The following is a 19,200-nucleotide window of genomic DNA, read 5'->3' on the forward strand; positions in this document are numbered from 1 at the left end:
ACTAGCAAGCAATGATGCGCATCCAGCACGCCACGCCCTCACCCCACAGGAAAAGGTTGGGCACATGCCGCCATTTCAGAAGCTCACAGTTCCATCATTGTACTACCAAGCACAAAGAGAAGGGAGGATAAAAAAAAGTACAAAGTAACATCTCGATGAGCCGAGATCTCCCAGCACTGCTTCATGATGGACAAAGGTAGAAGATCAACCTCTGTGTTAGTACCTTTGGACATGTGTTATGATGCCACCTGAGTAACTTTCTCCTCACACCATGATCTCCAGGTGAGGAAGAGATGCCTCGGGACTGCCTTTTGATGCCGACCAAAGCATTTTTTCCCTGTCAAGGGTGGTGCTGCAAGTCCAAAGCAAGGGATCCAGACACAGGAAAAAGAGCCTCCTAGTGCACCGCACTGCAGCTTCCTTGCTTTGGTCTCGCTTCTTTACTTATTCGATCTAGTTCCATGTGATTGCCATTTCTCCACTGCACTGCATCTGCGCGTGCGACGTTAAGAGGTTTTGGTTCTTGCCTCGGCCGCCGCTGCTGTTCGTCGTCGCGTCGACGCAGGTGAGCCCGTCCTAGATGTTTCTTGTGCTGTGCATGCTGCTGGCTTTGTTGGGTACCATTGCAGGTTTGCTGTTGTTGGGTGGAAACACTATGCTGTGATGAATCTTTGTTTCCTTCTCTTGTAGTTTCTGCCACTGTTTCGCAAGCTGGAGTTTATTGTACTCCTGTCTTGGGCAGGGCTTTAGACATTTGCATGCCAAGAATTATTCAGAAATCATCTGGTTAATGAGGAACTAGGTGCCTGCTCAAATTGGTCGCCCAGTTCATCTTTGTAGGACAGCGCTCTTTCTTATCAGGGTTCATTGTTAGTAGTGTACTAGTATACGGAGTGTTCTTCGACAATAGGCACCACCACATTAGAAACAGATAGATAACAAACATTTTCACTGGATCATGAGCTCATCTCATCTGCGCATGCTTTACAATCACTAGTGTCGGAATTATCTCCCTACGCTAATGATCTGCTTCTTGCTTCCTATCATCATGCCAGGAATGTGTTCGATGGACAAATTTAAGCAGATGACCAAGGATCTCAGCACGGACGATCTTGTTCTGCACGCCAAGAGAATACTGCATTCCTCTTTCGCAGTCGCTTATCAATCTTCTTGTGATTATCCTATGGTACTCGGCGCTGGGATTTTGTTGCTGCTTCTACATAGGATTTGCCCTCCTCTACTTGCTTTCCTAGTGTCATCCTCTCCTCTCCTGCTGTTAACCGGACTTCTTCTCGGAGCCCTTTTGAGTTATGGCGAACCAAGTACTCCGTCAGTGACTGGAGAAGGAGCCTCTGATGATCAACAAACTCTGTCCCCCAAGTCCAAGAATTCCATTGCTGACTGCTCAACCGAGGAGGTTGAGAGGGTTACTATCGAGACACTCTTGGATAAGAGAACTGGCAGTGCAGGAGTGTATGTCGTGGAGAGAGCCCCGGCTGATAACACACATGACAATCACTGTGAAGGAACAGATGTCATGTTTGTGGCGGCTGATACTGTGATTAGCACGGAGTCTGCTAAATATGCCCAAACCAATGTCATTGTGGGAAGAGAAGGATATGGTGAGCAAATCAGCGAGAAGTCTGATCTGCTAGAATTCGAGAGCAGCAATAATGAAAGAGGTGACTATGAAGTACATAATCATTATCAGTTGGGTGAACCCATAAGTCCCTGCTGGCAGTCTGCTGACAGACAGGATCTTTGTTATGGTTCTGAATCTGATCTTACTGATGATAGTTCTTCTCCTGATGCATCCATGACCGACATAATCCCAATGCTTGAAGAGTTGCACCCACTGATAGACTTGGGGACTGGCCACCCCACCTTGGCCTCCAGGTCCAGGGACAACTTGAATTCTTCATCAGATGACGATGAGAGTGACCTTGATGAGGATGACGATTCGGACGAGGAAGGTGAAGGAGAGGAAGAGGAGAAAGATGATGGAAATAGTCAGGAGGATGTCATAGGACAGAATGGTAGGGCCGATGGTCTGATGGAGCTGCAAAGAGCAAAGAATATCCTGAAGTTTGAACTCGACCAGAGGCTAATGGATTTGCAAACCGCTGATGCAACACAAAAATTGAAGGATGCATCGCGTTTCTTTGTCCAGGTTCCTTCCATTTCCACACCAAGAGGTGAACCATATGATCCTTCAAATGCCTCAGGGGAAGGGGAAGTGATAGAGTTGCCCCCGATACCTGATTCAGCACCGTCACTCCTCCTGCCAAGGGGAAACCTATTTGATCTTCCTTCTGACCATATTGTGGACCATGACAGTCAATTGCAAGAAACTTGGACTCCTCGCTCATACTCTCCAGCAACACAGCTTAGAAAGCATGGGAACTTTCATGGACGGCACTCCGTTAATCCTCATCGCAGTGGCCTCAAATCGGAGAAAGGTGAAATCAGTGGAGAAGATGCTCTTGGTTATCACTCGGACAGTGATGCTGCTAAGCAAGGGAATGATGGGAGGTTATCTTGTTCACAGGAAGCACATTTAGGTGAAGAGATCAAAATACTAAGTCCAGCAATTTCAGATGCTGGTGTGTTGAAAGGAGATTGTGGGATGCATGGAGGCAATAACTATACTGATTCCAGTGATGGTATAAATTCATTTCCTATCATGAAAAATGAATCCAGCACTTTAGAAGCGGAGATTTCAGTTCATCCAGGTAAATTTGTTGTGGCTTTCAGACGAATAAATATAATGTACTTTTTCCTATGGAAATATTTGCTCAACTAAGGTTGGTAATATCTTGCAGGCGGTGAGCAATCAGTGCTGTGCTGTCTATCGAAAGTAAATAATTCCGAGCAACATGTCATTGAAGCGAATTCCATCGATGAAGTTAACTCGTTATTCAGGAGCCGCATGGAGGAAGTGCTAGTGCAGTCCGTTTCAGAGCCCGTTATGGGGCAACCTTTGACAGTTACACTTGAAGATGACTCAAGTGACCCGGCGTTATGTCCAAACCCCGGGATGCATGCAACTGAAGCGAGTTCAGTTGAAGAACTAAATTCACAATTTATACAAGTCAATCAGGAAGCACTGACATGTGATGCTTGTGATGTTGAGCCGGTTCAAGAAAAGTCAAGTGAAGAAGTATTTCCTGCTGCAGATGAGCATATTTCAGAAGTCCCAATTCGAAATGGGTCCAGAGAGCTGTCAACTGCAGAAGAAAACCAGCAGCTTGCAGGTGCTTCTAGGCTCCATGTTGTTGAGGTGAGTTCAGCTGAAGAGATGAAAATGCTATTCAATCAACTCGAAGATGTGCAGGATCAGATGCATCATAGCTTAAAGCACAAGCTTGCTAAAGATACTGGAGGGGGTGCTTCTGACATGTTATGTCTTGAAACAGAGCCTGTCGAAGATGTCGACTCTGCTTTTGAACAGTTAAGCTCTGGCCATATCAAGGGAAAGATTTCTCAAGATGTTGAGGTGGAGCTGAAGCCATCCGAGCTCAACTCTGAACTGGAGGTTATGGAGGCCCAAACTCTGGATGATGATTCTGGTTATGAGACATTTGGCAATGGTTCTGAAGTACTTGAGCTCAAAGATTCAGCTGGAACTCCTAAATCTATTGCTGTTGAAGGGCGGCATGAGCATGATGTTTGAAATTGCAGGTTGCAACACATGATCCAGGCATTGAGCTACTCCTGGAGCTCTGGAAGTTTCAAATAGCTTTGATGTTGGAAACTGAAGCTAAGTTCCATTAAGCAAGGGCTCAAAAACACTACGCACTCATTTTTGTGTATGTGGAGAAAACTGGATTTGGATTATGAATGGCTATGTTCTCAAACGTTTCCCTTTAATTTTTAGTGAAATAGGCTAATAGTAGAATTGTTACAAACTATGGGCCAGTTCTTTTCGACCGGTTATGATGATTCTGGGTTTGAAGAATCAAAAGCTTAAAAGAACTCGATTTGCTTCTTCAAAATCATCCAAGAATCAGTAGAATCGGCAGTGTATCTCAGAATCGAGCAAAAGGGTAGCTTCCGGCGATTCTGATAAGTTCCACCAAACAAAACGTTTCGTTTAGACACAATACCCCTATTCGGAACACAAATTACAAGGGAAATGCCACCGGTGAGATCCCCACTCCCCTCTGTCGCCCGAGATCCCCCACTCCCCGCTGTCGCCCGAGATCCCCCACTCCCCTGTGCAGCTCGAGATCCAGGGCCGCCGCCGCCCGAGATCCCGCCGCCCTTCTCCTTTGACAACCGGCGGCCTCCTCGGAACCCTACCCGAGTCGGCGAGTGCTCCCCCGGCGCGCCCATCCGGCTGGCTGAATCAGTCCTCCGCGCCGTCTCATCACTCCGACCCTCATTGCACAGGCCGCTCAGGTCCTGTGCCCTGCCGGTCGTCGACCGCCGTCCATGTCGGCCCCTGAGGTTCTCCGCCACGCCAGCTCCGATCGCCCTTCGCGCCGCCTCCTCTAACCACCATCTCCCCAGCCCGTGAGTTCCTCTGCCCGTCGGCTACCACCTCCTCTAAAGAGTGGCTGCTTATTCTCCTCTGTACATGGAACATTGGATGGATAGATGAATGCATGATGGATAGATGGATGAGATGATTTGCCTGATTAATGATAAATGGGAAAATCTAATCAGCAGCGTGTGCACCGTTGCTTTCCCATGCGGCGGCTCTCCACCCATTTTTGATTTTTTTAAAGCCATACATGATTTCTTGACGCGTGATTAGTGATGTAATTTTTTCTATTCCCGGAACAACACAGTGCTACAGTGAAGCCAAACTCATCTCTCTTTATCATGCATGCATGCAATGATGTCATCAGATTCTCTCTAAATGACCGAAATTCAAAAACTTTTATCTCTTAAACCGTTAATTCGATCGATGATCTGTTTTCGCCATTGACTTTGTTTCGACGAAATCTTCAAAACTAGATCCCATGTTGACCTGTTTCGACAAATTTTTTTTGCTCATACTTACCACATTTGTTGCACTTACTTGTCATATTAGTAAGAACTTAATTGTGTGATAAAAAATAACTTAATCGTCATATTTTTTGAAATTGTGTATAAATATGACATCTTGACATAATCAAACTGGCAAGCACAAACAACTTTTTTTAGAAGATCGCACGCAAAAATATGACAACTCAACATATTTAAAACCGGTGACCACAAGAAGTCTTTTTTGATCATCGTTTGTAAATATGACAACTCGGCATAGTTAAACTAACAAGCACACAAAATATTTTTCTGGTAAAGTTATATATAAATATGACAAGTTGGCATATTTAAATTGGAAAACACAACCTATGACATGCTTTTATATCATGTATAACGAAAATTGCTACAGGGCTTTTGTACGAATCAACATTAAAAAGTGACAATTAAGTTATTTTTCTCAGGCAAGTAAGTGGTTAATAATATGGCAAGTGGGTCAAAAAATGTGGTAAGTATGAACAGAAAAAAATAGTTGACAGAACATGTCGACATGGGATCTAGTTTCGAAGAACTCGTCGCGAGAAAGTCAATGATGAAAGCGGATCATCGATTGAATTAATATTTTTGTAGATAAAACTTTTTTAAATTTCAAACATCAAAGGGAATCTTGATAACATCATTCCATGCATGTATGCATGCATGAGGAAGAGAGAGGGATTTGACCGAAGCATGCAATGCTTTTTTAAAGTAATCTGATTAGTAAAGCAATTCTATTTTTTTTATTAGAATGGTGATTAGCTGGCCGCCGCACGGCAAGCCGCAGGTGCGGCGCCGCTGCATAGTGTTGTCCATGATAAATTGTTTGAAACAACTAAGTATTAGCAATTCAACACCCAGTTTCAGTTCAGGGACATTTCAGACATTTCACCATACAACTCATTCCATAATCTCAGGCCAAAATCTTAGAAAAGAACTCGGCGGTTGATTCTGGCTGATTATGGGGGAAGCTGATTCTCGTGAAAGTTTCTCAAAAGCTGATTCTAGAAAATCAAAAGCTTAAAAGAACTGAGCCTATATCCCTCTGTACTTCAAAGAAAAATGTGTGAGGAGCTCTGCCGATTAGCCCTAACAATATCAACTTTAAAGCCTACTAAAAGGAAGTATTTACTCGAGTAATCCAAATGCAATTCAGATGCAAAATGCTTTACGTGCTGCTGCTACTACCTCCATCCTGGTTTATTAGTTCTTCCTTGTATTTTGGGTCAATTTTTTACCTTTAATTTAACTAGTGAATGCAATCATGCCCTTAATCATATTTTGATGTTGATGACAAAATACATATAGGGGACTAATTATGTTTGTTAGAAGTATAATTATGTTTAAGTTAGGGATTAGGAGTTAGAGATAGGATTGGTTTATATCATGTACAACTTGCCCTCTACTCCAAGTCTCTCTCCCTCATATTGTATTATATATATACCCCTACGAGGGTCAAACCAATACAACATTAAAACACATAATTCTAGGGTTTTATACTTTCTCACAATGTTTGCTAAGTGAATACACATGATACTAGACTCCTTGCATCATTGTGCAGGGATCATGGACACATCAAACAAGTTATGACTCAAAAAGATGACAACAAGAGGATAGACATAGACTCTTTTATATAAATCTTAAGTTATAGGGATCCTGCACTATTAAGAGGGGATCCATGTGGTACATTTGAGACTTGCTTAAGAATCATCTTCATGTCATCATCTTCGTACACCTACACTGCCACAATACTAGGTTTCAGACATACCCCACATCTTAAGAACCTCTTAGCCAAAACCTATGTGAAATTGACTTCACCATGGGTTCTCTGGTCGATAATCTGGACCAGGTCCCCGATCTTTCGGGATTTCTCGATTCGGATCACGTTCTGGATCATCCGTCTGCACCAGGAACCAAGAGAAACTCGCCTTCCGGAGACAAATCATCCGGACCCACAGTTCTGGATCATCCAGCTAGGAGCCGAGGAACCAACATACACCAACCCCTAGAGCCGGACCAACCGGATGGGCTTCTGGATTGTCCGGACGTTCTCCCCGATCATCTGGGCTCCCCACTGCACTCCACCTGCACAATATCATCGTGTGTCCCTCCCGGACATCGGACTCCTTGGAGTGGCATGCAACGTTTGACCTGGGTGGATCATTTGGGCATTGTCTGGTTCATCCGCGCAGGTCAACAAGTGGCGAAAATGGCTCTATTTTTCTTGGGGGTATAAATATCCCTCTCCCACTTTAGGAGAGGGTTGACCACCACATTATAAAATTCCTTAAGAACCCTAGTGCTCCCTCTCTCTCTCCCTCCCACTCGCACCAAATCCTAGACCCCGAGTTGATTTGTGAGTGTTCTTAAGAGTTGTTCCAGTCAAAAGATAGATCCTCTTCCTCTCCTCCTTGTGACCAAAGCAAATCATGATTTGAGCAAGTCTTGAGCATTTCCCCTTGGATCTTGTTACTCTTGGAGATTGGAGACTCCTAGGCGCTAGGAGTTGTTCGGAGAGGAATCGTTCATTGTGATTACCGCAGAAAGTTTGTGGAAGTTCGGAGACCACCTCAAGGTCTACCACTAGTGGTTGAGAAACGCTTTCATGGTGTCGTCTCAAGGGGTGAATAGGATGAGCCTTCGTGGTAACATCCACCTCTCTAACGATTACTAGCTTCCCTCCAAGCAAGTGAACAACGACATACATCCTCGTCCCCTGGAGTTGCTATTACCTAACTCGAACTCCCTACTTGTGGTTATTTGTCTCTTAGTCTTTACTTAACTTACATTGTGATTGATTAGATTACTACTTGTTGATGTTGCTTATAGTGCTTAGCACTAGAATCACCTTTGCAATTTTGAGGATCACTTTCATATTCAACATAATTACCAAAAAATGCTAAGTAACAATTAAAATTTGTAATTGTACCTATTCACCCTCCCTCTAGGTCCATCCAAATCCTTTCAACAACCAAAAAATCTATATACATAAAAATAGTATCACTAAAAATCTCTTGCGAATATGAGGCCAACGATGTAAGTTTTGTGACATACAACTTATATTTTGTTAGTCAAATCTACGAACAAAATTTGACACAAAACATGAAGGGGGTCAATAAACCCACACGAGGAAGTGCATCTGATCAAAAATATAAGTCCTGGAATTGTAGTGATGAAAAACAATTATTTTGTGACATTCAAAATTGATTCTCATTTCCCTTTTTGCACAAAAGATTCCCATTTTCCCATGGCTATCAATGTGCTTGTATATAATAATCATGCCATAAAAATATGGAACATCATACCAATATATCTTTGTGACTTATTTGTTATAAAGATCTTCGTTTTCTTATGCAGTTAATAAATAAAATTTACCCTTGTTGTGAAGTAAGACAATAAAACAACTCCCGCCCATTTATCTCCCCCATTCTAAAACATAATGTTTTAAACATGCAACATCCATGGTCTCAAAAGATGAAGCTTTGACCATTATTGCTTTGCATATGAACATGTTCAGAGTGAGGGGAAAGGATCAATGGTGTGTTGTATGCTTCTTACCCGCTTTATGTGCTAGGTCTAGGATTGGTTTTCCTTGGTGTTTAAATCTCTTCTATCTATAAGCTCATTTTTGAGTACTAAGCATAACATATATATTACTTGGTACCTGCCAATATGTAGATAAGTGAGTGTAAAAAGTAAATGCCCGACCGTGCCTATTGAATCGTCAAGGTTGTGTTAGTGAGATGCTCTTTGATTCTACCTTTTACCCAAGGACGTAGTTGTCTATTCATAAAAAGTAGTTTCCCCTCAGAGTGCAGTCAAAGTCTCGAGGGAAGGATATAGTTCCAAAAGGCATGTCCTTATAGTGGATAGTATGAGTCACGGGAAGACCATTCCTAGTAAAGAGACTTTTTCAATCCAGTTTTGAACCTATTTTATTTCCAAGGGCAATACTTGTTGAATTAAACATGTTAGCATTGGTCTACCTGACGATATGCATCAAAATATTAAGATAAATGATTAGTCTAACCTATTTGCTTGACACCATGCTATAATATATTGCCTCCATTTCACAATATATGCCACACATGTATATCTAGGAGGCACATAATTGAAGTAATACTGTACCAAATTGGGACATATTTGGAACAAGAATAGTGTTTGTATCTAAATGTAGGAAATATTGTGTAGTTACATAAAATTAGTAAAAACATCTTTTTTCTATCCAAAGTAGGTGCATGCATTAGGTACTATGAAATAGAGGAAGTATCACACTTGAAAGGACACACGTAAATAAAAAATGCAAATCTTGAAGTGTTATATTTTGTTATCTTGGCTATTTGCGGGTCTCATGCTCATGCTATTATAACAAAATTACACAAGGAGATTCTTAAAACCCAATCATCATGGAAACATAACACTTATCTCAACATGTATGTACCTTATATTCTGACATGGGATGACATGGATATTCTATAGCCACCTAAACAGTTGTATGATCCATAATATATGTCACTCATATGAGAGCATTATAGGTCAAAAGCAAAGAAAAGAATGGGCACTGTATAGGCTTGTAAAGATACTATACATACATAACTAATAGATAACTAAATGATTAGTATTATAGCCACATTCGAGGCTTTGCATGGACCAACACTTGTGTGAAACAACATAATACTACAACCCCTTCTATAAAGGGGCAACAAGAACAACAAAGCATTCATATAAGGGCATCTAGCTTAGCATCATTTACAACGGTGAATCATAGTAGGATGTATTTTTCCTATATATATATATATATCAACTTTGTAGTTGTTGTACTAATATAAATTGATAAAATATGGCTTACGAATAACTTAGATCCATATTGTTCTTTCAGTATATAATAAATAGATTTGTGAGATAATATGGGATTGTACAAACAACCATACATATAGCTATGTGCATATTTAGGCCTGGGGGGCACTGGCCCCCTTCCTTGGATCAAATTATGAAGGACTTTCCCAGGAGAGCTTAGATTGGATATTTCTAGCAAACTCCGCCACTTCTCACAATGGGTCGTTCCAAGCGTAGGTGATCCCTGTATGACTTGCCCGTCACAACGCTCAAGGGTAGATGTTCAAGCTGCTCAACAATAGTTGTGTGTCTTCCCGGTGTCTGCGGTGTTGTGTTCAGAGGTAGAGAATCTAGGTTGGTCGCAATCGACCCTAGGAGCCAGGCGTGGGACTTCGTCAACTCGGGGGATTTCACCTTCCCAGTCCCCCTTCTTGACCACATGTCAATAAAAACACATCTTCTCCCTTGGTGGTTTTGGTAGTTCATGTTAACATACATTGTGTTGGACTAATGTTTTTCTCAAGTATATTTCATGAAAAGTTCAACTTAGGCAAGTGAATGGATGGAGTTATGGACCCCTCAAGCTACTAAGGAACCATGTTGGCAAAACTTCAAGACTCTACATTTTTGGTTTAGTGGTCCAAGGTCACATTGAGTCCATAGGAAAGTCAATACTATTAAAAGGGGATGAGGTCTTGATCATGAGTCATTTCCTCAAGTGCTTGAAGATATTGCTCCAAAACCCTCAACCACACCCTCCAAATCATATCTGTCCAAAATCTTAAATCCTATCTCAGTCCCACCGAAACACATACACTAGGACCCATCGAGATACATGTGGTCTGACCTAAGTGACCATTCCAACCTTCCGTTACCCCTCGATTTTGTTTCAGAATTTTCAAGTTAGTCGATCGGTTCAACCTAAGTGCACTTGCCAACTTTCTGTTGCTTATTGATTTAGTTCCAGAAATACCGAGTGGAATCAACCCGTCTCACCGAAGTGTGGAAAGTGCTTAGGTCATCACCCATCAGTTCCTCCGATATGTTTCATCCGGTCTCACCGAAAAGATTAAAGTTTAGGACTTTTGTATTAATCGATCTCACCAAGTGGTTTCATTCAGTCCCACCGAGTAGTGCATAAAGTTGTGTAACAACTAATTTTTTGTGACGGATATATATACCCCCACCCACTCCACTAGCTATAATAGAGCAACAAAAATGAAACTGCTACTTCCCATATCCATTTTTGAGAGAGAACCACCTACACTTGTGTTGAGATCAAGGGATTCCGCTCCAACCATATTATCCTTGATTCCTAGCATCCCCGAGTTGCTTTCTACTCCAATCCTTTCTTCCCACCATGCCAAATCCGTGAGAGAGTGATCGAGTGTTGAGGAGACTATCTTTTGAAGCACAAGAGCAAGGGGTTCATCACCAACAACAACATATATTACCTTTTGGAGAGTGGCGACTCCTAGATTGGTTAGGTGTCACTTGGGAGCCTCCAAATCTTGTGGAGTTGAACCAAGGAGTTTGTAAGGGCAAGGGTAGTGCCTACTTCATGAAGATCTACCCTGAGTGAGTCTAGTCCTTCATGGATGTAAGCCATGATGGCATAGACAAGGTTGCTTCTTCGTGGACCCTTCATGGGTGGAGCCATTTGTGGGGTCGTGCAACCGTTACCCTCCATGGGTTGAAGTATCCATCAATGTGGACGTACGATAGTATCATCTATCAGAACCATGCCAAAATCATCATTCTTCATTGCGTTTGATCATCTCCAAACTCTATTCTCTTTACTTTCTCGCACTTTCACGTTGTTTCCTTTCCGCTGATCATATTGTAGATATGCATGTGTAGATTGTACTGCTAGGAAATTAACTTGTGCTAAAATCTGCCTAAGTTTCAATAAAACATTAAAATTGCACATTTTGCCTTGTTAGTGTTTATTCACCCCCTCCAAACCGTTCCTTTTGATCCTACAATTGGTATCAAAGTTTTGGTCTCCATTGCCTTGGTTTAACCAACTCTCAGAAGGATGGATGCGTCTAGGACAAGGAGTGTTAGTTGTAAAGTCCCTGTGCTTGTTAGAGAGTGTTATCGCGCTTGAAAAGTTGAAAATGCTTGCTATATTTATGATTACAACTTGAGCGAGTATGTCTTGTTTTTTCATTTGTTAACGATATGCGTAAACTTTTGGAGCGTATTTTGCGCTTGTTTTCCCTTTTTCTTTGATGTGCCATGATGGTATAGGATAGTCCTTGGTTGACTTATAGAATGCTCTTTGCACTTCACTTATATCTTTTGAGTATGGCTTTATAGAATGCTTCATGTGCTTCACTTATATCAGTTGAAGTTTGGATGCTCGTTTCTCTACATTTGGAAAACCATTACTTGTAGAATGATATTTTGCTTCACTTCTATTTGTTAAAGTGTGGTTGGTATTTTATATAAATAATTAAGCTCTCATGCTTCACTTATATCTATTTATAAAGTTAACACAGAATGATCATTCACATGGTTAGTCATAAAAAAATGTATAAAACTTGTAGATCACTGAGTATAATATGTTTGATTCCATGCATTGGTTTTGGGATATTAAGATGGTAATGTGTGTGTATTAGTTGATATACATAGTTTAGTAAAATTATCGATGATAAAGTTTGTGATTCCCGAAATGATCACATGTAGCCTCTAGTTTTGCGATGAAGTTGGAGCATAATTTATCCCTGATTCAATTCCCTTGTTTTGTTCTAAATCCTACCAACATTCTCCCTAGGGGAATGTGATGAAGTTGGAGTTCTAAATCCCTTGTGTTGTTCTAAATCCCTCTAGTTTTGCGATGAAGTTGGAGCATAATTTAACGGGGGCGGCTAAATCCTACCAACATTCTCCCTAGGGGAATGTGATAAGTGATTTTCTCTGACAGAGCTAATAGAAGCCACAATAAGTATCTGAGTTCCTTGGGATAAATGTGAGTTTGTGTACCGTAAGCACTTCCCATCCTTTGTGTATTTCGACAACCTCTTCGGTACCGTGCATTGCCCGTTCTCACCTCGAGATTGGCGCATACTTTTTTGGTGCATCCAAATCCCGTGATATGATACACTCTATCACACATAAGCCTCATTATATATTCTTCAAAACAACCACCATACCTAACTATCATGTCATTTTCGTAGCCAGTCCGAGATATATTGCCATGCAACTTCTGTTGGGGAACGTCGCATGGGAAACAAAAATTTTCCTACGCGCGCGAAGACCTATCATGGTGATGTCCATCTACGAGAGGGGATGAGTGATCTACGTACCCTTGTAGATCGTACAGCAGAAGCGTTAGTGAACGCGGTTGATGTAGTGGAACGTCCTCACGTCCCTCGATCCGCCCCGCGAACAATCCCGCGATCAGTCCCACGATCTAGTACCGAACGGACGGCACCTCCGCGTTCAGCACACGTACAGCTCGACGATGATCTCGGCCTTCTTGATCCAGCAAGAGAACGGAGAGGTAGAAGAGTTCTCCGGCAGTGTGACGGCGCTCCGGAGGTTGGTGATGACCTTGTCTCAGCAGGGCTCCGCCCGAGCTCCGCAGAAACGCGATCTAGAGGAAAAACCGTGGAGGTATGTGGTCGGGCTGCCGTGGAAAAGTCGTCTCAAATCAGCCCTAAAACCTCCGTATATATAGGTGGGAGGGAGGGGACCTTGCCTTGGGGCTCAAGGAGCCCCAAGGGGGTCGGCCGAGTCCAAGGGGGAAGGTTCCCCCCCCAAACCGAGTTGGACTTGGTTTGGTGGGTGGGAGTCCTTCCTTCCCTTCCCACCTCCTTTTTTTTCTTTTCTCTTTGATTTTCTTTCCTAGGCGCATAGGACCCTTTTGGGCTGTCCCACCAGCCCACTAAGGGCTGGTGCGCCACCCTCATGGCCTATGGGCTTCCCCGGGGTGGGTTGCCCCCCCGGTGAACTCCCGGAACCCATTCGTCATTCCCGGTACATTCCCGGTAACTCCGAAAACCTTCCGGTAATCAAATGAGGTCATCCTATATATCAATCTTCGTTTCCGGACCATTACGGAAACCCTCGTGACGTCCGTGATCTCATCCGGGACTCCGAACAACATTCGGTAACCAACCATATAACTCAAATACGCATAAAACAACGTCGAACCTTAAGTGTGCAGACCCTGCGGGTTCGAGAACTATGTAGACATGACCCGAGAGACTCCTCGGTCAATATCCAATAGCGGGACCTGGATGCCCATATTGGATCCTACATATTCTACGAAGAACTTATCGTTTGAACCTCAGTGCCAAGGATTCATATAATCCCGTATCTCATTCCCTTTGTCCTTCGGTATGTTACCTGCCCAAGATTCGATCGTCAGTATCCGCATACCTATTTCAATCTCATTTACCGGCAAGTCTCTTTACTCGTTCCGTGATACAAGATCCCGCAACTTACACTAAGGCACATTGCTTGCAAGGCTTGTGTGTGATGTTGTATTGCCGAGTGGGCCCCGAGATACCTCTCCGTTACACGGAGTGACAAATCCCAGTCTTGATCCATACTAACTCAACTAACACCTTCGGAGATACCTGTAGAGCATCTTTATAGTCACCCAGTTACGTTGCGACGTTTGATACACACAAAGTATTCCTCTGGTGTCAGTGAGTTATATGATCTCATGGTCATAGGAACAAATACTTGACACGCAGAAAACAGTAGCAACAAAATGACACGATCAACATGCTACGTCTATTAGTTTGGGTCTAGTCCATCACGTGATTCTCCTAATGACGTGATCCAGTTATCAAGCAACAACACCTTGTTTATAATCAGAAGACACTGACTATCTTTGATCAACTGGCTAGCCAACTAGAGGCTTGCTAGGGACAGTGTTTTGTCTATGTATCCACACATGTAAATGAGTCTTCATTCAATACAATTATAGCATGGATAATAAACGATTATCTTGATACAGGAATTATAATAATAACTATATTTATTATTGCCTCTAGGGCATAATTCCAACAACTTCCACCACCATCATATACATGACTTATGTTCATTGTCATATCGTGTTGAATGATCGTGAGATACCTAGCATGATATTTTGATGGCTTGTCCGTTTTTTCATATCTTTGCTACGCTAGACCATTGCACATCCTGGTACACTCCAGAGGCATTCATATAGGGTCATGTAGTTTTAGCTTTCTAGGCTTATTGAGTTGTAACTAAATAAAAGTGTGATGATCGTCATGTTGGGGAACGTCGCATGGGAAACAAAAAATTTCCTACGCGCACGAAGACCTATCATGGTGATGTCCATCTACGAGAGGGGATGAGTGATCTATGTACCCTTGTAGATCGTACAGCAGAAGCGTTAGAGAACGCGGTTGATGTAGTGGAACGTCCTCACGTCCCTCGATCCTCCCCGCGAACAATCCCGCGATCAGTCCCACGATCTAGTACCGAACGGACGGCACCTCCGCGTTCAGCACACGTACAGCTCGACGATGATCTCGGCCTTCTTGATCCAGCAAGAGAGACGAAGAGGTAGAAGAGTTCTCCGGCAGCGTGACGGCGCTCCGGAGGTTGGTGATGATCTTGTCTCAGCAGGGCTCCGCCCGAGCTCCGCAGAAACACGATCTAGAGGAAAAACTATGGAGGTATGTGGTCGGGCAGCCGTGAGAAAGTCGTCTCAAATCTGCCCTAAAAGCCCCATATATATAGGAGGAGGGAGGGGGACCTTGCCTTGGGGTCCAAGGGACTCCCAAGGGGTCGGCCGAGCCAAGGGGGGGAGGACTCCCCCCCCAAACCGAGTTGGACTTGGTTTGGTGGGAGGAGTCCCCCTCCCTTCCCACTTCTTCCCTCTTTTTTTTCCTTTTCCTTTGATTTTCTTATCTTGGCGCATAGGCCTCCTTGGGGCTGTCCCACCAGCCCACTAAGGGCTGGTGTGTCCCCCAAAAGCCTATGGGCTTCCCCGGAGTGGGTTGCCCCCCTCCGGTGAACTCCCGGAACCCATTCGTCATTCCCGGTACATTCCCGGTAACTCCGAAAACCTTCCGGTAATCAAATGAGGTCATCCTATATATCAATCTTCGTTTCCGGACCATTCCGGAAACCCTCGTGACGTCCGTGATCTCATCCGGGACTCCGAACAACATTCGGTAACCAACCATATAACTCAAATACGATAAAACAACGTCGAACCTTAAGTGTGCAGACCCTGCGGGTTCGAGAACTATGTAGACATGACCCGAGAGACTCCTCGGTCAATATCCAACAGCGGGACCTGGATGCCCATATTGGATCCTACATATTCTACGAAGATCTTTATCGTTTGAACCTCAGTGCCAAGGATTCGTATAATCCCGTATGTCATTCCCTTTGTCCTTCGGTATGTTACTTGCCCGAGATTCGATCGTCGGTATCCGCATACCTATTTCAATCTCGTTTACCGGCAAGTCTCTTTACTCGTTCCGTAATACAAGATCCCGTAACTTACACTAAGTCACATTGCTTGCAAGGCTTGTGTGTGATGTTGTATTACCGAGTGGGCCCCGAGATACCTCTCCGTCACGCAGAGTGACAAATCCCAGTCTTGATCCATACTAACTCAACTAACACCTTCGGAGATACCTGTAGAGCATCTTTATAGTCACCCAGTTACGTTGCGACGTTTGATACACACAAAGCATTCCTCCGGTGTCAGTGAGTTATATGATCTCATGGTCATAGGAATAAATACTTAACACGCAGAAAACAGTAGCAACAAAATGACACGATCAACATGCTACGTCTTATTAGTTTGGGTCTAGTCCATCACGTGATTCTCCTAATGACGTGATCCAGTTATCAAGCAACAACACCTTGTTCATAATCAGAAGACACTGACTATCATCGATCAACTGGCTAGCCAACTAGAGGCATGCTAGGGACGGTGTTTTGTCTATGTATCCACACATGTAAATGAGTCTTCATTCAATACAATTATAGCATGGATAATAAACTATTATCTTGATACAGGAATTATAATAATAACTATACATTTATTATTGCCTCTAGGGCATAATTCCAACAGTCTCCCACTTGCACTAGAGTCAATAATCTAGCCCTCACATCACCATGTGAATTACATTGTAATAAATCTAACACCCATACAGTTCTGGTGTCGATCATGTTTTGGCTGTGGAAGAGGTTTAGTCAGCGGGTCTGCTACATTCAGATCCGTGTGCACTTTGCATATATTTACGTCCTCCTCCTCGACGTAGTCGCGGATGAGGTTGAAGCGTCGTTTGATGTGTCTGCTCTTCTTGTGAAACCTTGGTTCCTTTGCTAAGGCAATGGCACCAGTGTTGTCACAGAACAAGGTTATTGGATTCAGTGCGCTTGGCACCACTCCAAGATCCGTCATGAACTGCTTCATCCAGACACCCTCCTTAGCCGCCTCTGAGGCAGCCATGTACTCCGCTTCACATGTAGAATCTGCTACGACGCTTTGCTTGGAACTGCACCAGCTTACCGCACCCCCATTAAGAATAAATACGTATCCGGTTTGCGACTTAGAGTCGTCCGGATCTGTGTCAAAGCTTGCATCGACGTAACCTTTTACGGCGAGCTCTTCGTCACCTCCATACACGAGAAACATCTCCTTAGTCCTTTTCAGGTACTTCAGGATATTCTTGACCACTGTCCAGTGATCCACTCCTGGATTACTCTGAACCTACCTGCCATACTTATGGCCTGGCTAACATCCGGTCTAGTGCACAGCATCGCATACATGATAGAGCCTATGGTTGAAGCATAGGGGACGGAGCGCATATGCTCTCTATCTTCATCAGTTGCTGGGCACTGAGTCTTACTCAATCTCGTACCTTGTAACACTGGCAAGAACCCTTTCTTGGACTGTTCCATTTTGAACCTCTTCAAAACTTTATCAAGGTATGTGCTTTGTGAAAGTCCTATCAGGCGTTTTGATCTATCCCTATAGATCTTAATGCCTAGAATGTAAGCAGCTTCTCCTAGGTCCTTCATAGAGAAAATTTTATTCAAGTAACCTTTTATGCTCTCCAAAAGCTCTACGTTGTTTCCAATCAGTAATATGTCATCCACATATAATATTAGAAACGCCACAGAGCTCCCACTCACTTTCTTGTAAATACAAGATTCTCCAACCACTTGTATAAACCCAAATGCTTTGATCACCTCATCAAAGCGCCTGTACCAACTCCGAGATGCTTGCACCAGTCCATAAATGGATCGCTGGAGCTTGCACACCTTGTCAGCATTTTTAGGATCGACAAAACCTTCGGGTTGCATCATATACAACTCTTCCTTAAGGAAACCGTTAAGGAACACCGTTTTGACATCCATCTGCCAGATTTCATAATCGAAAAATGCAGCTATTGCTAACATGATTCTGACGGACTTAAGCATTGCTACGGGTGAGAAGGTCTCATCGTAGTCAACTCCTGGAACTTGTGAAAAACCCTTTGCCACAAGTCGAGCTTTATAAACGGTCACATTACCGTCAGCGTCCGTCTACTTCTTAAAGATCCATTTGTTCTGAATAGCCTTGCGGCCTTCAGGCAGTATCTCCAAAGTCCACACTTTGTTCTCATACATGGATCCTATCTCGGATTTCATGGCTTCTAGCCATTTGTTGGAATCTGGGCCCACCATTGCTTCTTCATAATTTGCAGGTTCATTGTTGTCTAACAACATGATTGACAAAACGGGATTACCGTACCACTCTGGAGCAGCGCGTGATCTCGTCGACCTGCGTGGTTCAACAGAAACTTGAACTGGAGTTTCATGATCATCATCATTAACTTCCTCCTCAACCGACGTCGCAACGACAGAGGTTTCCCCTTGCCCTGCGCCACCATCCAGAGGGATGAGAGGTTCGACAACCTCGTCAAGTTCTATCTTCCTCCCACTCAATTCTCTCGAGAGAAACTCCTTCTCGAGAAAAGTTCCGTTTTTAGCAATAAACACTTTGCCCTCGGATTTGAGATAGAAGGCGTACCCAACTGTCTCCTTTGGGTAACCTATGAAGACGCACTTTTCCGCTTTGGGTTCCAGCTTTTCAGGCTGAAGCTTTTTGACATAAGCATCACATCCCCAAACTTTAAGAAACGACAACTTTGGTCTTTTGCCATACCACAGTTCGTATGGTGTCGTCTCAACGGATTTTGATGGTGCCCTATTTAAAGTGAATGCAGCTGTTTCTAATGCATAACCCCAAAATGATAACGACAAATCAGTAAGAGACATCATAGATCGCACCATCTCTAACAAAGTATGATTACGACGTTCGGACACACCATTACGTTGTGGTGTTCCAGGCGGTGTTAACTGCGA

At 43.3% G+C, this 19,200-nt stretch overlaps 1 protein-coding gene across 1 annotated transcript; it reads left to right on the forward strand.

The window, feature by feature from the left end:
* The first annotated feature begins 84 nt into the window (after positions 1–84).
* On the forward strand, positions 85–4,667 carry LOC123398347. Its single transcript, XM_045092825.1, has 4 exons — positions 85–196; positions 283–565; positions 1,056–2,732; positions 2,823–4,667. Exons 3-4 carry the CDS (start codon positions 1,058–1,060, stop codon positions 3,671–3,673), a joined length of 2,526 nt encoding a protein of 841 aa, XP_044948760.1. The 5' UTR covers positions 85–196; positions 283–565; positions 1,056–1,057; the 3' UTR covers positions 3,674–4,667.
* The last annotated feature ends 14,533 nt before the right edge of the window (positions 4,668–19,200 follow it).

This window comes from Hordeum vulgare, chromosome 5H, assembly GCF_904849725.1.
Source record: "Hordeum vulgare subsp. vulgare chromosome 5H, MorexV3_pseudomolecules_assembly, whole genome shotgun sequence".
NCBI lineage: Eukaryota > Viridiplantae > Streptophyta > Magnoliopsida > Poales > Poaceae > Hordeum > Hordeum vulgare.